General features: G+C 41.6%; 1 protein-coding gene across 4 annotated transcripts in view; it reads left to right on the top strand.

The window, feature by feature from the left end:
• Nucleotides 1–21185, top strand: part of gria1a (glutamate receptor, ionotropic, AMPA 1a) — a 91550-nt gene that overhangs the window by 26134 nt on the left and 44231 nt on the right. For all 4 annotated transcript variants that reach the window (XM_033632481.2, XM_033632480.2, XM_033632479.2 and 1 more), the window contains exons 4-9: nt 368–552; nt 6797–6850; nt 14732–14890; nt 15792–15959; nt 16974–17078; nt 18593–18703. In XM_033632481.2, coding sequence (XP_033488372.1) covers nt 368–552; nt 6797–6850; nt 14732–14890; nt 15792–15959; nt 16974–17078; nt 18593–18703 — 782 coding nt within the window. The remainder of the gene's footprint in view (nt 1–367; nt 553–6796; nt 6851–14731; nt 14891–15791; nt 15960–16973; nt 17079–18592; nt 18704–21185) is intronic.

The following is a 21185-nucleotide window of genomic DNA, read 5'->3' as shown; positions in this document are numbered from 1 at the left end:
CTCGTTATACTTTATCACCGAGGCTACAGGGGAGGTTCTGATGGATAAGCTTATCAAGAGCGGTTTGGTTTTCTTCACAGCTTCTGTTTTGTTCCCAAATTGTTTTAATTCATCTTTTAGCTCATAATATAACCACACACTGTATAACATTAACCTGCACATAATTTATGTCTCGTGCTGCCTAATAAAATACAGACACTTATGGATCACCCTCGGTACAGTACGTGCTAGTCATTCATCACTTCGTCTTGAATGTCTTTGCAGAACTTTTTCTGGAAACACCTGCGCAGTTTTTTTTTCTTTCCCAGTTTAGTCAGAATGCACTTCTTGCACTGATAGTTTTAACCTTCTCCACTCTTCCGTCTAGGCCTGTCAGTGCTGCAGAAGGTCCTGGACACAGCAGCGGAGAGGAACTGGCTGGTGACCTCAGTCAATGTGGAGACCATGACGGAGGCCTCCTTCTTGAAAGTGTTCCAGGATTTGGACAAGAGGAAGGAGGGCCAGATTATCATCGACTGTGAGACAGAGAGGCTCACTGGCATCCTGAAAAAGGTGAAGAGATTTTCTCTGTTTTTGCAATTGCAGACAGGATTATGTAATTATGTTGCGATATATAATGCAACTTCAGCTGAAAGGCTGCAACCTCATAATAAAACCATGCATGTAATGCTGTAGCTCCCAATAACATAAGTACTATTCTTACATGATCAGCACATCAAGCTTATTATAAACCGAGTAATTAGCCTGCATGTTATGTTTAAAGGACTTCTTCAGAAATTCAAAATACACACACTGTAGGACAAGGCTGTGCATGTTTTAATCAGACAAACAAAGGAGAAAGGAGGGGATGTAAATGGAGAGTGGGGGTTGGTTGGGGGTCTGCTGTGGTGTTTAGTCTCCTGGAGCGTCAAGGACAGGAGAGATAAATAACCCAGCATTGGCATTTGGAGTCGGCACTTCTTCTGTGATAGGATCATCACTTACTCACCTCTGTGTGGTTGGAAGGAGACGGATCTTGGCATCACAATCGACTGTTGGCTAAACCTCTTCCCCCAAACACAGTTTGCCCAATCACAAGCTTAGCAACCGTAATTAGGTATGACAGGCCTGTCAAGCTTTGGATTTTACTGCACAGTGAAGCAGTGTGCAGGGAGCTGTGGTAAGACTTAGCATTTAAAGTGGAAAGAGACATGTTTTTTGCTTTAACTTATTATAATGGAATCAGTGTTGATTGCACAATGTAATGGCTATAGAATAATGACACCATTAGCGTTTAGATTGCTTTCCTCTAAGCCTTACTTTCACTATGTAATTCTGCCTGTCAGCGGGAACAGTCTCCCAGGAAAATGAAGGCTTACTTTACAGCTCAAAGGAAGAGCATCAATGATTGTGCAACCAAACAGGAAGCGGATAGAGCTTTTGTTTAGCTGTCTCCAGTAGCAGAAATGGCGGATGGTGAAACAACCAAAGTCACTGTAGAAAACAAAATGCAGTGGGTCCAGTGTTGTTGGTAGTTGCTAGGCTTTGGTGGAAATGTAAAGTGATCCGGTTGTATTTGCCACTGAGCCAACAATACTAGGCTACCACCTGGAAAAACGCTAGGGGTGGAGGAAGTTGAAAAGCTGTCTGTTTCCACTTTAAATAGTTTTGATGGTGGTGCATTTTTGTACAATTTACAAAACCAAAATCATGAGAGTGAAAGTGTGAAAAATGAATAAATAGCATTTGTGTGCTCTAAGAGAAGATGCAGTTGTTAGCATGTCAGGCTAACTAGCGTGCTTCCTACAGAAGTAGCCTAAAAGAGGATTACTCCAAAGTCAAAGAAGTATTTTGCGACATTATTTTATGGTGTCAGAGGTTACATTATAAAAAAAATAATTTTATGCATAGCACATCCACTTTGTGTGGAAGAATTTAAAGTAACGTTAGCAACTCTGTCCTGCTAGTAGTCTCACCCAGACTCCTTATCCAGGTACAGCAGCTGGCATACCGTGCTCAACTGTACGTTAGTTTTCAACCTAAAAGCCTTTCCTCTTTTACAACTGGAACATACGTTTTAAAAAACAAAAACATATGCATGCTATGAATGTTATGTTAGAGCGACAGAGTTAGAGCTTAGAATGTTATGTTATAATCAACTGGTGAAGATGCTAACTTTTTGCCCAGGGCACATAGCTTTAGCCTCAGTCTTTAATCACAATATCATGCTTGTAGCCATTCATTACCTATATTACACCCCCCTTAGGCTTCTTGTTTAAAACGATTCAGGTGGAAACATGAAATAGTCGGCCGCAGTCAGCTTTTTCAACCCACTCATGTAGCTAACCTTAGCTTAATTAGCTAGCTACAGCTGATAAAATCTGCCAGGGACAGTTGACTTTCCAACTGGCTACCTCTGTCTTAGTTTAAGCACCCACTGTTTCTAAAAATGACTAAAAATGTTGAGCGGTAAATCTGCTACTGTGATTATAGGCCTTTTCACAGCAGACATTTTGGCGCATTGTAGCAAGAAAAGCAAAGGTATAATTATTGAAATTTATAAAGGGTGCATTTCATACAGGTGAGCTAGTTCCAGGGCTCTGGTATTTATGATGCTGGCTCACTGTCATGGCCTAGGGATTGTACTTTATTTATCAGAGGAGGGAGGAGGGGGGTGACAGGGATGCAACTTCTTTCTTTATATTTTTAATCTTGAGCCTTCTAGAAGCTGCAGATATATTTTCCTTTAGCCTCCCTGACTGACTTGTTGAAAGTATGACCCTCCCTCTACTATAAATAACCTTTTTTTTTTTTAAATATTTACAACAAATGTACGTACATGAGCCAATGCAATGAGCAAACAGCAAGGGAGTGAGAGTTATCACCAAAACAAACAGCTAATTTCTTAAGTAAAATGCAAATTCTTCTTACAAATCACACCATTGCACAAGCTGTGTGTGCACCTCAGCAGAATATGGATGCATGTAATGACTGCTTTCACCCAAAAACTGAACACAGCATCAGTAATTTGGCACAGCAGACATTAAGAGATTTTTATAACTCACCCTTTGATGTTTGAAAGTTAAAAGTTAAAAATTGAAAATGAAATCCTGGAACTGAATCCAACCTTGGTTTGTCACTGTTGTCATGCATGCAGGAGGGCAGAATCTAATGTTAATGCGAGCAGTTTGTTTTTGGCGAAATTTTAAATGAGATGTTAAATTAAAGGATTTTGATGATGGAAGCCTTCATTGCACATGATGTGTTCAAGGCCTGTAGTAATTTGAAAAGCCAATGATAATATCTGTTTTTAAAGTTTCAGGTGATGATAAATGGTTAAATTTTGGTGTTTTTTAAAGGAAACATGTCTTTTTAAACCCGCTAGCAGGATTTGAGGTTCCAAGGGGAATTTAAAAAAAATACAAAATACAAGCATTTAAAGTTGTATGTCCCCTGTCTAAGCTAAAATAAAAAAACACAAGTCCCTCCCTAGTGCTTAAAAAATTATTTGACTTGCCTCCCCATTTTGCACCACCCCCTCCCTGCTCATAAATAATGAACGGTTCCTTTCTGAACACTGGAACTGAGCCATCTTAAAAACAATATTTGTTGCACCTGAGCTTTTCCTGCTATGATAAGTCAAAATCTGCCATCAAAAAGGTCTCGTAAACTGAAATGTACCGTGCAAGAACAGGAGCTCGACAGACACAGCAACATTTTATGCGCACAGGCAATTGTATCCTCAGAAATATCCACACATTTGTCATATTTGTATTGTTTTGCTTGCTGATGTCACTTGTGTGATTTATGACTTTTCAGTCAGATTTTAATAGTTCTTTTCTGTCTCAGTATATTGTTGTTGATAAGAAAAGAAAAAAAACGCACACACATGTTCATGACACACAGATACACACATGCACACACACAGTCCCCATCTATATGTGTAGGCTGTGGCTGCTCTGTGACTGTTATTGATGGCCCGGTGTCTACAGTTAAGGTTATTGCATCAGTTCTCACCAGTTTACAGGAGCTGAGCCTGAGAAGTTCTCCGTTCAGACGGCCACCATCAATCACCCACATCTGCTCCCTGCCTCCACCTCCACCGTCCCGCCTATGCATCCAAACAATGGCGAATGCACACACACATACACACACAGAACACCCCTGCCTCTTTTGCCCTTTACACCCCCTCCTGTGCTCATCTCGTTCATCTCATACAGTACACAGATTCTCCTACGATAATGTCACTGACAGTTTCCTGAGGGCGACTTCTCACATGAACTGAATGTTGATATAGTCTCCTTAGAGAATATTCATTGTGACAGAAGAGCTACCTCAAAAACGTTTCCAAGTGCATTTTCCAGCAGAGAGACAAAAGCGCGACCCGTTCTCTTGGGGCTGAACTTTGAATGACTCTTTAAATCTGCATGTATAATTAAAAGGCTCCTCACATCCAAAACATTTCCATTTGACGGTCCACTGTGGCAGTAATAAGTGTTTTCCCCCGGTGTCGAGTGAATTGGTGTCTCTCCTTCCCTTCAGTTTTTCCTTGCCCAGGGCTCAGCCGTGGGGCCCGCCTTGTGCTGGGGTCACCATTAATAACAAATGCCACCTTCTGTCATGACCTACAGCATCATTAGACACACACACATAACACAGAAACAAATGAGTACACACCCTGAAGTATACGCAAGGGAAAATGCTCGCAGAGAGCGAGAGGAGTGAAAAATGTGTGAGGTCATGCATAGTGCCTGAACAGAGACTGTGGAATGAGCCTCTTATCCGCTGTCCTAAGGCTATTAATTGGATGGTGCATGGCTTTGAATAAGCGCTGCACGCTCTGCCTTATTCTAACTGACTGCCCAGTATGCTGCGATGACACACGCATTTGTTGTACAGTACAGCAGGCTCTTTATTTAGGCGAACTAGACAGTTGCCCTGAGTGCCACCAACGGGGATTTTTCTTTTAATCTCACACCACATCTACAGTCAAACGTCAGTCAGACTTGTGTCCAATGTGCCCATTTCATACATAAATAAACCAGCTCTGGCACACACCTCTCTGTGATGTTCAAACGGTGCTGACCCTCGGTGCTCGGCTGACCTGTGACGCCTGCAGTTAGAGAACGACAGCAGCGCAGGCAGAGGAGAGATACAGGCGTGGGAGAGGGGCTTGTGCACAGTTCAGCACTGACAGACTTTATTATTTGACGTTTGGTAGCTGGCGGTGGAGTTCCAGGAATATTGTAAGTTATTTCAATATTAGATCAAAGATCAAATCTGAGCCCTCAGGGGAACACAGACGAGGTGGAGGAGGAGGGAGGCAAATATACTATAGTATATATACAGCACTTAGAAATCGGTGACACGTAAAAGCCCAGAGGATGTGAAGTGCGATTTGTTATGTATAGTTTCCTTTCATTTAAGAGTTGAATATTCATTTATTTGTTCATTCATGTTCTGATCCTTCCTATTTTCACTTAATTGTAATAATTATAATTTCTTGCTTTTAAAATGTTCAGCTCGGGTTGTTTCAGGGCATGCTTTGCCTTTATTTGTAGCTGCACATCATAATTATAATATTTAAGTGAGTTTGTTTATTTAGTTGCTTTTCTTAGAAGTGGTGAGTTTGTGAGCGGTAGACAATATGTTTTTACAGGAGTGAGTGTCTGGCCAAAGGCAAAACAATTGTAAAAACAGCCCTGCAGAGCAGAAAAAAAGATGACACAATAGAGGAAAGGAAAGGCGATGGGGGAGGGGAGGGGAAGGGAGGAGGAAATTGGAGAGGAGAGGGGAGGAGAGGGGGATACGGGAGAGTAGAGCAGAAGAGTGGAGAGGAGGAAGCAAAAGAGGAGAGGAAAGGAGATGAGAGAGCAGAGGAGGTGAGGGAACGAGAGAGAGAGGGGAGAGGAGAGGAAAGAAATAAAAGGGGGAAAAGAACAGGAGAGAGGAGCAGGAAAAGAAAAAGAAGAGGCGAGGCCAAAGTCAAACAATTTGTAAGAAATGCCATGCAGAGCAGGGCAGAGGAGGACAGAGAAAGAGGTGGGATTGGGAAATGGAGAGAAGGAGAGGAGGAAAAGGGAGAGGAGAAGAGAAGAGAGGAGAGGAGGAAATGAGAAAAGAGGAAGAAGCAAGATAAGAGAAAAAAGGAGATGGGAGAGGGGAGTGAAGAAGGGGAGAAAATGAGAACGGAGAATAGAGGTGGAATCCAGATGGTAGATGAGAGAAAGAAATGGGAGAGGAGAGAAAAGGAGAAGAAAAGAAGAAGGAAGGGGAGAAGGGAGGAGAAGAGGAAATGAGAGACAAGAGTAGAGGAGAGGAGGATATGGGAGAGGAGAGGGAAGGAGATGGGAGAATAGAGGAGAGAAGGACATGAGCAAGGGGAGGAGAAGAGGAAACAACGATTGAGAGGAAAGGAGATGGCATTTTTTATTAATTGTTTTTTGAACAAACTCCATAACTGTCATTTTCTTGAAGCTACGTTGATGTCTTTTATTAAACGGAATGCGTAATCTGTTGACATGTTGACCTGTTACTCGTATTAAAGCTGATTTTTGTTAAGTTACTCACCAGTATTCTTCTTAATGTTAAGTGTTAAGTCCTTTTAGTCTGATACATTGTGAACCTCCTCTCTGTCTGTCCTACACAAGGTCGAGCACTGTGCACTGTACCAGGTATACTGCTGAGACACTGTCAAAGCCATTCACACACACACACACACACACACACACACACACACACACACACACACAAACCAACAGTCTGTTTGGATCACAGGCGTTTTATTCTCTCTATCTCCTCTGACCTTGTCTTGCAGATTGTTGAACAAGGCAAGAATGCAAAGAGCTACCATTACATCCTGGCTAACCTGGTAAGGAATCATCATTATATCACAGCATTTTTATCTGTTTAGATTGTCTTTGAAAAATGTCCATACTTCTCTGCACACTTTCATGCCTCGATGAATGAATTTGCGTTTCTATTAAATGTGGCTTTTAACAGGATTCCAGACTTTCCTTGCTTTATTGCCAGTTTAATGGACTTGCATGTGCTGAATAATTTAGCCTAAAACTATCTGGTTTTATGTCTTTTATGTTCTCTCATCCCATTTTCCTCTTCAGCTACTTTATATATTCTTCCTCTGCGCCGTCAGACCTGCAGACATAACAGCAGCACAGTGGTAGACTCACAGTGAAGCACAGGCAGGGGAATGTGTGACAGTCAGAAATCTATGCAGACTCACAGTGACAGAAAAAGGTCAGGCAGCCAATGTATGCAACTTATATCCATTAGCTCGCTTTGTCTGCTGCCATTTTCTCAGTGCAAATGGTGTGTGGACCCCTTCAGCACTGCTCAGACTCACTAAATGCAACCAAATGAAGAGAAAATTGACATCAACCGAAGCTGTAGTAATAACAGCATTAATATGCAGCTGCTGGCTTGAACAATTTCTCACTGCTGGAGTTTTAGATTGGCTCAATCTCTCTTGTCTGGCCAGTTTGCCAGATTTAATTTTAAATGATAAGGCTTGGACGGTAATAACAGCTGATACGCAAAGTGGCCACAGTCATTTATAATGGGCCCATTAAAAGGTTTGTGCAAAAATTACTTTTTCTATGTCCTTGCACCTTTTCAAAATTTTCTTAATTTACTTATGTGTGTGTACATTTGCAGCTGTGTGTGTGTGTGTGTGTGTGTGTGTGTGTGTGTGTGTGTGAAAACATAGTGTGATAGAGCCATACACAATAGAATTTGAGTGGTTAAAATGTGGATGAAATATCCGTCAGAAATACCACCCTCCGTGTCCAGTGTTAGCAAAGGCTAGTTTCTATAGTAACCTCTTCAGCTCACTGCGCTGCATTAGCTCATACATGGAGCAGAAAAAAAGACACTAGTCTGTCTGCTCAGCTGAGAAATATGGACACCTGGCAGCACACAGGTGCATTAGGGAGACAGCAATGAGAGGAGGGAGAGAGGCTGAACACTATGTCTCTTCTTTACTTGCTTTTGTCTCCTGAAGCTTGAGCTAGCCTTCATTTTGTACCTGCCACCCCGCCGACCTTCCTCAGCACCAAAAGGAAACAATCTGAACTCTGAGCTAGTTAACAGCAGTGGTGAAGGAAGTACTTAGAGGTTTTACTTAAAGGAATACTTTTACAGTTTTCTACCAGCTTTGTATCATAACCATGTGCATAGTGAATGAACTGTGGTAACCTTCCCTCCATTTTACCAGCGCCCAGATCTCCCTGCTCATCCCCCAGATTAAATTCGCTGGATGATGTGAAACATAGATTTGCACTGGCTGTAGGGCTGTTGCTCATACTGCAGATCTTACTCCCGCGTGTCGTATGCTTTCCACTATACACACAAAGGGTCTCATTCATTTAATATGAGCTTCTGACTGCTTGCAGTGCTTGTGTAAATAAGATATTGCACATAAATGATGGGTGTCATTATTAGAAATTACTATTACTTTGTGCTCTTTTATGTACACAGATGCCTTTGAAACATGTATTTAAATCGACCTTAAACAAAACCGAAAAACACTGTTCTACCCCTCTGCCCTGTTTACGTGATGCAGCCCCAAACTGCATGTCATTTTTGTGAAATATCAGAGACGCGACATGGGAGACGTAAACATTATTTCAAATTGAGTTTTGGTTTAATAAGACCTGTGGATGTAGGAAAGTAATTTGGCGTCTGTCTCCGCTCATGCCGGGCAGTTGGTGAAGCTGAATCTGAGGGAGAGCTGAAGGGAGATGATGTGGTTTCACACCAGACTATCTTACTTGTTGGGTTAGTGTGGTTTATTTTCACAACAGTGACAAACAGTGCTGAGGACAAACTGACAGAGGTCTCTCCAATGATGCAAGCATTGCGCTGGTCTGCAGCAGAGAGCTGTGACTGGGAAGAGCCTCCTTGTAGCTTTATGTTGAACCATTTTCCTTTGACTTTTTGGATGGTTCTTACAACAGATGACACTGAGTTAACGTTTACCTCTGTCCAAGCCTTTGATTTACCTGTCTCTGTCACATTACTAATCAACCCAACTTTACCTAAAATAACTTCAGTCTCAGCGTCAGATGGATGTTTTTCTTTTTCTCTGTTTCTCTTTCTTTGTTTGCTCCATGTTTGCAGGAGCAAATGCAGAACCTATCCATAGTAATTATCACCTCCATTTATGGTGGCCATTGGCTATTTATGGGTGGGGATGGATGTTTATTGCTGACAAGCGGGAGCGCAATTTCAATTTATGATTGATTGGCATTCATGAACATTCACACGTGCCTACAATCAAATCCAATGTTTTCCTCGGCGCTCATGAATCCAGAGTAGGTTTTTAGTACCAAGGGTTTTTTTTATGTGCAAATCTACTCACAGATTTATTAACATTTCATAAATGAGACCCAGCACCTCTGTCTCCCTCTCAAACAGATCAAACGGTAGTGCTGATCAAATATAAATTCTGTGATGATATTGCCTTTTTCTCGCTTAACATGTGTTCAGAAACATATTTTAGTGCACTGTTTAGCTGTTACATGAGAATTTGTGAACAGGAAGTGGGTGCCAAATTGTTTCCTGTATTGTAAAAGCAGAGGCTGAAAATACTGAGCTCAGCACTAGGCAGTGCTGATCAAATATGAACCAAGATTCTGTTACTGTGTTGCCTATGTCTCACCTCAAATGTTTTTAGAAACATATTTTAGTTTACTGTGCAACTGTAATTCGAGATTGTTTGTTACCAGCCAGCTACTACATTGTTTCCTGTAGAAAACCATCCAAGCTTGCATTATGTCACCCACGATGAGAGCGTTTGTTGGTCTGGTGAAATACTTCTTTAGGTAAAAGTAGCAATGCTTTGTTGTACTCGAAATTTTACTTAAAAAACAAAACTATTACCATCAAACTATATTTAAAGTACCAAAAGTAAAAGTACTCATTATGCAGAAATGGCCCATTTGAGAGTATTTTATATTATATTATTGTATTATAATTGTTGATGCATTAAAGGTCCAATGTGTAAGATTTAGGGGCATCTATTGGCAGAAATGATGTCTAATATTCATAACTATGTTTTCATTAGTGGACAAATACCTGCTGAAACTAAAGCCCCATTCCCACCAAGCAGTACGGTACAATACAGTTCAGGTCGGTACACATTTTTCTGTTTCCACTGTAAAAAGTTGTGGATGGTACCAATAGGCCCGTTTCCACTGAAGAAGTTCCTGGTACTATCTGGGGGGGCAGGAACTACTACAGGAACGTCCTCTCGCTTGGCCCTCTCAACCACCGTGTCTCCACTGAGAGAGCAGAGGGGAACTGCCCATTGGACTGACATCCCATTGTTCCGACCATATTAAACCCATTGTTTCGAAGTCCGTTCCGAAATCATCATGATGCCCTGTGGTTAAGGTCTGGTTAGGTTTAGGCACAAAAACCACTTGGTTAGGGTCAGGAAAAGATCATGGTGTGGGTTAAAATGAAAAAGAAAGTGGCAAACACATAAGCCGTGAGCCTGCTTCACCTCAAGCCTTTCCCAGCTGACCCAGAGCCGGTTGCGGCGCACCATACGCCAGCCGCGAGCCGTTCAGTACCGCGGACAGTCGGACTAATAGGATGTTGAACCAATGGGCTGTCGGACCAATGACATGGACCTAGAGCCGAGTAGGAGGAAGGTTCCTGTAAAGTTACGGGCTCTGGATGTGACGTAATCGTTGCACGACCATTTTGACCGGGGCGACATAGGGGCGTAGGGATGCCGTTAGCTGTTAGCCGTGTCTGTAATAACTCCAGTCACAGTCCGTGAAAAAAATATTTTTTCCAGCGGATGTCTTAGTTAAAACATGATTGAGCTAACTGGAGTAGTTTCATGTTGTATCCGACAACGGGAGGCTTTTAAGAGGTGACTTCCTGATGTTAGCTTTGCTGCTGCTGTTAGCTGTCCCTGTCAGCTGATGCTTTCTAGACATCGTGATTTCCCAAAACTGAATAAATACCACACATAGCAACACGAAATTGCTTTGCTAGCTCAATCATGTTGTAACTAAGATATCCGCTGGAAAAAATATTTTTTTCACGGACTGTTTATTGAGTTATTACAGACACCGCTAACAGCTAACGGTTAGCCCAGCTAATCTACGATAACCATGTTGTTATTTACAAAACGTCATATCCCGCCTTGATTATATCCAATCAGCACCAAGTAATCCCCAAGCCCCAGCCAGGGGTTTCTCGGGGCCATTCTGAGTACCTACTCCGAGGCAGGGACTTGTTTAGCCCCTGTAAAAGTTCCGGAACTCTGTCCTTCAGGGGTGGTTCTGCGGTGGAAACGGGCCTATTGGGACCATTCTGTACTGTGCCCATTTTTGGTACCCCTTCTGTTGGGGTACCTATCACACACAAATCTGGCAGGAGCTAGAAACACTGCAGCCTACAGTGGAAATGCTAGGGTCTAGGTACCATGTCTGAAGGGTTACTTTTGGCTCCAGAGGTACCAAGTGTTTGGTGGAAACAGGGCTTAGGAATCGTTGTGTTTTTGTTACCTTAGAATGAGCTGTTTATATCCACATATGCAGTGGGAACTCTCCCACTGAGTCCGCCATTTTGTTATGCAGTAGTCCAGAACAGACAATCAAACACTGGCTCTAGACAGGGCCATTGGCATTTTTGTGTCAGCCATTGTAGTTCTTCTACAGCACTGCTGGATGCAATCAGCAACCATCTTAAACCTTATATATTACTGGGTGACTTGTAGGTACTTTCCACCACTAGTTAACAGCCATCCATTTCTTTTTTTGTCTTTTCTTCTTATTTGTCTTTCATCAGAGACAGTAAACAACCGAGAGTTTGAGATAGACATATGGCCAAGAGAGAGCCAAAGCTTCAAATGACATGAAACAAATAACATCAGGGCAGAGAAGAAAGAGAAAGGATAGAAAGGTTTGTGTTGTCAGATATATGCCTGGCGAGCAGGAGAAACACCAGAGACACCTTTTTCTTTTCATCAGTCAAAACTTTACTCTTAAATCTTACACAAATCACAGACAAATCTTCTCTCCTCCACTCCTGCTCAGTCTCTACTCCCACCCATTCCCACTTGTCTGCCTCTTCCTTTTCCCGGCGCTGACAGGCAGCCTGCTGAGAGACCGAATCTGCCTCTCTGCCTTTCTCTCGCTCTGCTCTCTCCACATAATAGTCAGGGGGAAAAATACATGATACCATTACAGTAAAACGCTTCTTTCTCCATTCTGCTCTGCCCGAGGCATCCTTTGCATTGTTCACAGTAGCCTATAAGGTTTTGATCCTTCCATTGTTAACAGTAGCCTATGAGGACTCAGTCTATCAGAGATTAGCTCCGGACTGAACACAGACATAAAATGAGGTTTCTATTTTCTTTTTCACTTCTGCTGCCCCTCAGGAAAGACGGGGATGAAGTATGCTCAATGGGATAACCTCTCTAAGTGAAAAAGGAGGATTTGCCATTTTCATTATGATATTAACCCTTGCACTTTTGATGGCAGAGTTAAAACAGTAGCCAGAGTGCAGCACATTTTGCAGGATTACCCTCTAATGCCAAGTGACCACTAGACCACTGGTTCCTTTTAGACTCGTGACCTCCTGAAACAAAGTAATGTCTGCCTGTTTCCCTTGTTTTATTTGAAGTGTGTGTCAGAGTTAGACTTATCTGCCAATTCACAATAAATAAAAGCAAAGGTTAAAGAAACAAAACAAACATGATTTGGTGTTGCATAATCTCTATAAATAGATATCTGAATATGTATGTAGTATCTGAAGGCAACAGGACAAAATCTTGATATCAGAAGCATTCTGGTTTCCATTTGTAGTCTGAGTAGTATTGACCAATCATGTTTGAGTGAGCTTTGGTTGCCTGCAGATAAACAGTCCGTATTGAGAGCAATAACAGGGGGAACACATTGGCCAAAATGCAGTCTAGGAACCAATCAGCTATTGTCTGATGACTATCTAGCTTTTTATCTTATTTTTTCTTCTATATCTGCACTATATCTGTTTTAGAGGGGTAGGCTAAAATGTTGTCTGGACCTGTCTCAATTTGCTAATTGACCCTTCGCTAAGTCCCACCACCGGACGCAGACTGGCCAATCATAATGTAGCATAAAGGTAGGACCAGGGTCCAACAACAACACAGCTGTGCTCCATTGACTCTAATGCAGTCGTTTCAAATTTGGCCAGGCTGGTTTTGTGGGCATCGAGCTAAATGTTGTGCCTGGGGCACATTGTGTATTAATGATAGTCGTTACCTGGAGAGGTTGGAAAAAGATATACGTTTCTTCTCTCATAAACCCTGAAAAATGTAGTGTTAGCTAGCTAGCTACTGAAGATATAGCCTACTGAATGTATACACATACTGCTTTTGCTTTTTAATGATTATAACAGTGAATAAAGACCGACCCTGCTGTACAGGAACCAGTGAAGGGAAGCAGGGAAACTTTGCTGATATTCAACCAGCTCTGTGTCATCGCATTGTGCGCAGATGAACGTTGTTTGACTTCCCTCTGAGATCCCTGCCTGTCCAGCGGCAAAGGTCTGGGTTCAGGCAGTGGCACAGGGTGGATGCCAAAACACCGTTCATCTGCGCACACTGCAATGCCACACAGCTGGTTCAATATTGGCAAAGTTTCCCTTTATTTTCATTGTCTTCTGTGGCGGTTACCAGTGATGCAGTGGTTCACTTTTACACTGTGATCTGTAGCCTATAGTTCGGCTTTAGCTTCTAACTATCTTTGTCTTTTTAACCTGTTGTTGCTGCTGAGTCAGTTTGACGTCCTGGATATATCCTTCACACACAGACTGTAGACCCCTCTGTCTGCTTCTCTCTGGAATCACTGTTTCATTTTTCCAAAACTATGATAATATTTCTTCAGGGAGTGCAGTTAGTTAAATTAGCGTGGGCTTCGTGCTTACTCCGACAGCTTATTGGACCATCACAAAGGGGCAGGCCTTAGCATAAGGTCAGTTGATCTGTAAACAGTGATAACAGAAAGAATAAGTCTTGGTCCAGATATCTGCTGGCTACACTGGAACCCCCAAAATATTGGTGGTCAGATGGTAGGCAACAGCTTCCAAGATTTGGTGCAGCATAAATAGGTTTCTTTTCTCTCATGTGATTCCTATCCCCCAGTGGTTCACAACCTGAGGGCAGGACCCAGAAAATAAAATAAATTTCAGTTTCACAAAACGTTTGTTTTTCCTGCTGTTTTTCTCCCTCTTTTTCTTTCGGTAAAATGCTAGATACTTTGACCTCGTCAGGCCTTTTAAAATCCTTCAAATGAAAGAATCTATAAAGGAATAATCGGTCTGTTGACTTTTAAAGTGCTCAAAGCTGCAGCTCACCATGAGGCATAACTTGTGACAAGAAGCTACAAAGCAGCCATTGATTTGTTTGAAGGGGCCACACGCCAAAAAGTTTTGATCTGATCTAGTGAGACCTCTGATTTGGGATTGTCACTTCAGTCAGCATTAAAATAAAAATCATGGTTAAGCAATGCAAGATGTCCACAGTGTCTTGTAGCCCTGTATCTTAAATGGAATGTCTCTTTTCCCTTTTATCTTTGTGGAAAATATGGTTCAACATCAGCTGCCATGAATTTTGGTGAATTCCTCTGAGGACTCTGCTTTGCTTGCAACTGTTTTTGCATAGTTCCAATATGCATATCTTTTACCTACCTGCATGTCTCAGTTTACCTCTCTACCTGTCCACTTCCTTTCTCAGGGTTTCCTGGACATCGACCTGACGGACCTGAGGAAAGGTGGGGCGAACATCACTGGCTTCCAGCTCGTCAACAACTCTGAGCCCACCGTCAGCCGTGTGGTCCAGCAGTGGATGGAGTTTGACAACAAAGACTCCAAAGTGCCCAAGAGTGGACTCAAAGTACTACTGCTTTGCTCTCTGAACTCTCCGTCTTTTAGTCACTGATAATGAGGGACAACATAGGGAGTGCTGCGCTGGGTTAAGGCTCTGTGTAGTTAGTTGTAAAAGAAAATCAGGTGCTCTTCAAGGATGGGGCAGTCACTTGAAGATAAAAAACAACGACTGGCCAGCTCACTCAGCGTAATACAGACTTTCTAGTTGAAACGTGTTGGTAATCTATGTATTACTAAAGGATCTTTAACTACAGTCAGGGTGCCTCGGATGAATTTTTGAACTGCCTGTCTGTACTATGGACTTTTACACTGAGGGAGCTGGCCTGTTGTTTTTCATCTTTAACTGTCCATCTTTTATTTTCCTTCCTTTATCTTCAAAGTATTAATACAAGAAGTCATAAAGCTGCACAGCATATGCTAAGATGTCACGTTTAAAGTAACGTAAAACTAAACCGTGATGGAGGAGTTGTAATAACTGATTTTCTGTGTGAGGTCAAGCCAAGAAAGTTGTTATTTCCCTCGTCAGTCAGTTAGTTTGTTTGTGACTGTCAGCAGCATATTGCAAAAAAGCTATGAAATGGTTTCTATTAAGTTTGGTGGACAGATAACCCCTGATCTTATCTGAGTTAGGTGATTCAGATGTGGGATTTCTGCTATTAAATGATTATTGATTTTTAGCCATAACAACAGTCCAGCCAGCTGAGATAAAGGATTGTTTTTGCAGGGTCAAGAAATAAACAGAAAACTTAAGCAATAGAAATGATGTCTTTTCGTGTAAACTCAAAGCTGGGGAATGCTGGAATTCATTGAATTTCTTTTTCATTGCTGCTTTGCCTTTCCTCGACTAAGACCTTTATTAGTTTTTTAACACTGGACCTGTGTGTTATCTGTCTGCTCTCTCTTTACAGTACACAGGCGCTTTAACATATGACGGAGTGAAAGTCATGTCCACGGCCTTTCAGAATTTAAGGAGACAGAGGATAGACATCTCTCGCAGGGGCAACGCTGGAGAGTGTCTTGCCAACCCACCAGCTCCCTGGGGACAGGGCATAGACATCCAGAGAGCCTTGCAGCAGGTCTGTGCACGTACAAAGATACACACCATTGCGTGCACAAACATGCAAATACATAGACACACACACACACTCATGCAAGTTCTTGAATGACACATTGGCTAACAGCTCCTGAGTTGGGGCTGGCTGAACAAATTAGGTCTCATTCTGTCGTGTAAAGTTCACATTAAGTCGTAGGAGAGCTCTCCAGTATCAAATGTGACATCATGGCTCGTAAACAAAACCTGCAGGCAATAACGCTCAGCAGTGATCATCATGGAATATGACATCAACAATTGAGTTTAGAAATGTAATATTTGGCGATAGAAAGAGAAATGTTGTACTGGCCTTGAGACTTCACAGTGTCTCATGGAGACACAAACACACTCATGCATGTAAAGACCAATTATATTGAGGAACAAGGTCAATTATTTTATTATATTTAAAATTATATTCTAAAAAAAGTGACTTTGCAGAAATACAACTGCCAATTGAAAACACAATTAAAAGTCACACATGTCATTTTTGTACCCTGAAATGGCATTTTCAGTGTGTAGGTATAATAAATGCACTGTTTGTGAAGGCATATGTGTAATTGTGTGTGTGTGTGTGTGTGTGTGTGTGTGTGTGTGTGTGCAGAGCTTGAGGCTCTGTCTGCAGAGTGGCTGTGCAGAGGCCTGCTCAGTGTCAATCTAGCCATCTGCCTGCGGATGGACTGGAGATTTGAGCTGTGTTCGCTCAATTAACTCCATCACACAGCCAAGACAAACACACTGCACTGTACACATGCACGCACACCGCCTGTCATTCACTTCCATGGGGACCAGGTGCTGTGGACTTTCACAAATGAATACTTATACGAACACGTGTGAGCTATGCTTAACATGCATTGCGTGTAAGCGTATTATGCAAATCCTCGCTGCCAACGCAGACATGAAGAAAATGGACTGTAGGAGTATCATGCTTCATGGCAGCCATTATTTACCCATCCGTCAGAGCCTGTGAATTACTTATTCAATATCTGTGACTCCATTACAGGTCCGCATAGATGGATTGACTGGTCACATTCAGTTCAATGAGAAAGGCCGCAGAACCAACTACACTGTCAGCGTCATGGAGCTGGCCCCCTCTGGACCAAAGAAGGTAAGGCTGTTGCCTGAGGCGCCAAGTTAATATATTTATTCTTGCTCAAGGACTCTGTTTAAAAACTGTGCCTGCTCATTTTACACAGTATTCAATAAATCCAGAAAGGTCTGAGCTCGTATTTGTCAAACTAATGAGAGTTACACATGAGAATGCTCTGAGGAGACTCCTTGAAAGTAAAGAAGTTCTTCTCGACAGAAAAAATCAGACACATTTATCAAGTAACTTACCTATATTTACACTGAAGATAAGGAGTAACATCTTGGAGTGATCAGATTATTAATCACAAGTATGTTTTGAGTAGGATGTCTCTTTAGTGATAGCTTGTGTGTGTGTGTGTGTGTGTATGTGTGTGTGTGTGCGTATGTGTATGCTTATGTATCTCTGTGTGGGGTGGGAGGGTTGGGTCTTCTCTTTTCTTTTTTGTTTTCTGTTTTGGTTCTTTGTTGTTTTTAAGGCACTTTGTATTACTGTCGTATGAAAAGAGCCATATAAATAAAGTTGATTTGATTTGATTTGATTTGATTTAGGAAAAGTCAATCAGAGACAAGGATTTATCCTACATCCTTTAAAAAATCCTGAATATCTCCATTGCCAATTTAAATGTGAAATCAGCAACAATGTAATATTTTTATTGTAAATTGTGTCAGTATATAAGTAGGAATGACATAAATGGGAATTGTCTGAAAGGAAAACAAAAAGAAAACCAATACTGCTGCAGATGGACAACGTATATCAGAGAAATTTAATAATTTGAACAATTTGTTACCACATTAAGGAGTGTAAAAAGTGAAGATGCACATAAAGTGACAACGTCAGCTTTATTTGTGTTGTTAGCACCCCTATGAAACATCAACATCCTATCAAATATTAAAATCAAATGTCCTCGATAGAGCCATTTCTAGCGTGTCCTAGTTTCCTATTATTTTTTGAGTCACTTTAATGTGCCACCTGACCTGGCATCTGGGGAACCTTTAATTAAACGCAGGTGTGCTGAAGTGACTGTGAAGCGTGGGAGACACCATGGGGTTACACTCTTTCACCGCTGCCTGTTTGGTTAGTCTTAGTATTTCATTGTTTGATGAAGTCATTTAATACCCCATTGATTTCAACTCTGCATTTGTACTTTGTTTATTTGGGGAATGCTTGTTTGGGGATTTTTGTATTCATTGTTTTAAACACGACAGTCAAGATAGTTAGTTCATAGCGTCATCTTGCAACTCTCCATACACCCTGCAACCAGCTGAAGCACCCTGGATCATCAAGCTGTGAGTAAGCTAAACCAAAGACTGACAGTGAGTTCATCATATCTCCCGTTATGGCGTCTGTGGGCAGCTATTTTGGAACTCATTTGGAAGCCGCAGTAGTCCTATTTATAATTAAAACATGTCTCAGAAGGTGTGTGCTCACCCTTGTTTCAAATTTCATAAGAAATTAGATAAATAGCATTTATTCTCAGTGTGACTGAAAGTACTTTTTAAAGCTTTTTTTGACATATATTATCCTTGTCTTAGGTTGGCTACTGGAATGAGGATGAAAAGTACGTGACTACTGCCAGCTTGACGAGAAGCAGCAACGATACTTACGGACTGCAGAACAGAACTTACATAGTCACCACTATCTTGGTAAGTGAAATAGTGAGGTTGAGGGACTTTCGGGGAGGAGGGGCCGGTGAGATGGAGACAGAGAACGGGAGGTGTAACATTTTCCATTTTACCTTTACGATAGAGTTCCCAAAAGTTCAGGGCCCCAGAAAGAATTCAGCCGACATCTATGATTGTATCTCCTCCTCCTTTCCTTTCCTTACCAACTCTATTTTGCTAACTTCCCTCTGTCTGACTCGTGCACGCTCAGAATCACAATTGTTATCATTTAATTTGGCAAGTGCATTACAGAATTTTATCTTGGGGACACTGGCTTACTGACTCACGGAGTTCCACTGCACATACTTACGATAGATTTAAGAGACAGCACAAGGACACAGCACACAAACAAAAGAAAACCTGGAAGTGACCCATAGTGCATTTATGTTTATTCCTGTACTTAGAACACTCATTTCTGAGGCTGTGCAGTGTCAGTGTCTCCTCCATTCCTCTCTGCTACCATGCCCTTTATTTGGCTCAACTTTCCCCATCAGGCCGTTCAACACGACTTGGTCAGGTTGTTCAGTGTCCTGGCCTACATTACTGAGATGGAGCTGTGAATGAGGTTGGATTTGAGAATATGGCAGCAAAGATTCAATCTGATCAGCTCTCATGGCAGCTAGGATATCATGACATTCTCTCAAAAGAAAGAAACATGACTGGTGGTGCCTGGCTCATATATAGTAGGCGATAATAAATATTGTAGTATATCTTCACAGGTACAGGATGTTCTCAGTGTCTGCATCTTGCTGAAAATTTAATATCAGAGAATATTCCATGTCTGAGGATGCCTGGAGCCCAGCGCTGGCTCTTCCTTTACTCCTGGTATTGTTTTTCAAGTGGAAATGTCTTTTATCTGCGAATCACCGCCACCATGTTATTTTGTGGGACTTGGGGCAAATATAGTTATCCAATGCATGACTGAAACACAAGCTGGTTTTTTAAAAATTCTGCAGCAGACTTAAGGTCCAGCAGGGCAATATGTGTGCAGCTGATCTCCACCGCAAGGGTTAATGGGGTATTTCAACTATAGTATGTGCTTCCCTTAAGAGGAAATTCACTGCTCACCAGATAAAGGCTTGGTGGAGGTGATGTGACTGAGAGACAATGGAGAATAATGGAAAAAAACACTCCAATCTGAGCAATCTTTTTGTAGAGGCAAGCTTTCAGTCAGGGACCTTGTAGCATCAGCAGAAAACAGCTGAACACAACAATATATTGTGACACTACCGAAAACAATCGTCTGCTAACGCTGCATTCATGTCATATCTTACAGACCGTAAGTACAAGCACCCTAGTGGGAAAAACGGTTCACATCAACGTCTTAGTTGATAATTAAGATATGAGAAATTCATGACGGCAACTGTATTTCCCACCCGGGGAAAAGAAGTGCTTAAGTGATAACAAATTGGTGCTAAAGTGACTGCAGTAGTGAGTAGTTCAATTTAAATACACCCCAGCAATTACTCTAATACAATCAATTCAGATCATTATAAAAGAGCGACATGGTAGATACTGTTTATTTGTATCTGATTTAACTCAATGGGAAAGGGCAAGAGATATGTTACACAATGAAACTAGCTAGTTTAGGCTACTTTGACATTTATTTGGTGTGTATACAAGGGTAGCAGTGTACAGTGTGCAGTTAGCTTAATGTAATGGATAAATGGTTGAAAGAGATGGTCCAAAAAGCTAAAGGTTGCCCATCCAACTGTCTCAGATGGAGGTGCGTTGGAAAAGAAACCGTCTTTCATGTGTAGTACAACATATGAATCCAGTTGCCGCAGACTGGGCTATATTATTAAAAACATTGGCACATATTATCATCAGACCCAACAATATCCATTAAAAGAACCACCACTCATAGTTTACCTAAGAGGATGTTATCTTAGAGACAGCTTGGTACATAAATCAGAAAAAAAAGTACACGGTCTTTGTTAAAACCTCTTCCAAATTGGTGTTACAGATGCAAAGGAGGTGCTCACTGTTACAATATGGTCAAAGGGAATAATTGTACTCATCCACACACTGTCTTCACACATTCCACCATGCATGTAATTTATATGATTAAACCTCCTTGTGGGTTATGCTATGTTCGTAAAACATCACGTGGACTGAAGCAGAGAGTAAGTGAACACAAGAGCATAAGGAGAAATGATAGAGATTACCCAGTAGCAGTACATTTCAATGACTTCAAACATGTTATCTCATCATTTAGGTTCCAGGGCACTGAAAAAGTTACTCTGCCAGAGAGAGATGGAGGAAATACTTAGCAGAAGAGAAGTACACTGGATATTTAATCTGCAAACTCTATCTCCCAAGGGATTAAATGATGAGATACCATGGCAGGTCATGCTATAATGGATTTGGGGATCTCCAAAGACCAATTTATGATACAGGGCATGACAGTATACAATGTTGAACATTTTGAGTGACTTATGAAAGCTGCAAGGCTGATGTGTTC

The sequence above is a fragment of the Epinephelus lanceolatus genome, chromosome 7, assembly GCF_041903045.1.
Source record: "Epinephelus lanceolatus isolate andai-2023 chromosome 7, ASM4190304v1, whole genome shotgun sequence".
NCBI lineage: Eukaryota > Metazoa > Chordata > Actinopteri > Perciformes > Serranidae > Epinephelus > Epinephelus lanceolatus.
Note: the sequence above shows the minus strand (reverse complement) of the source record. Positions and strands in the feature narration are given on the sequence as shown.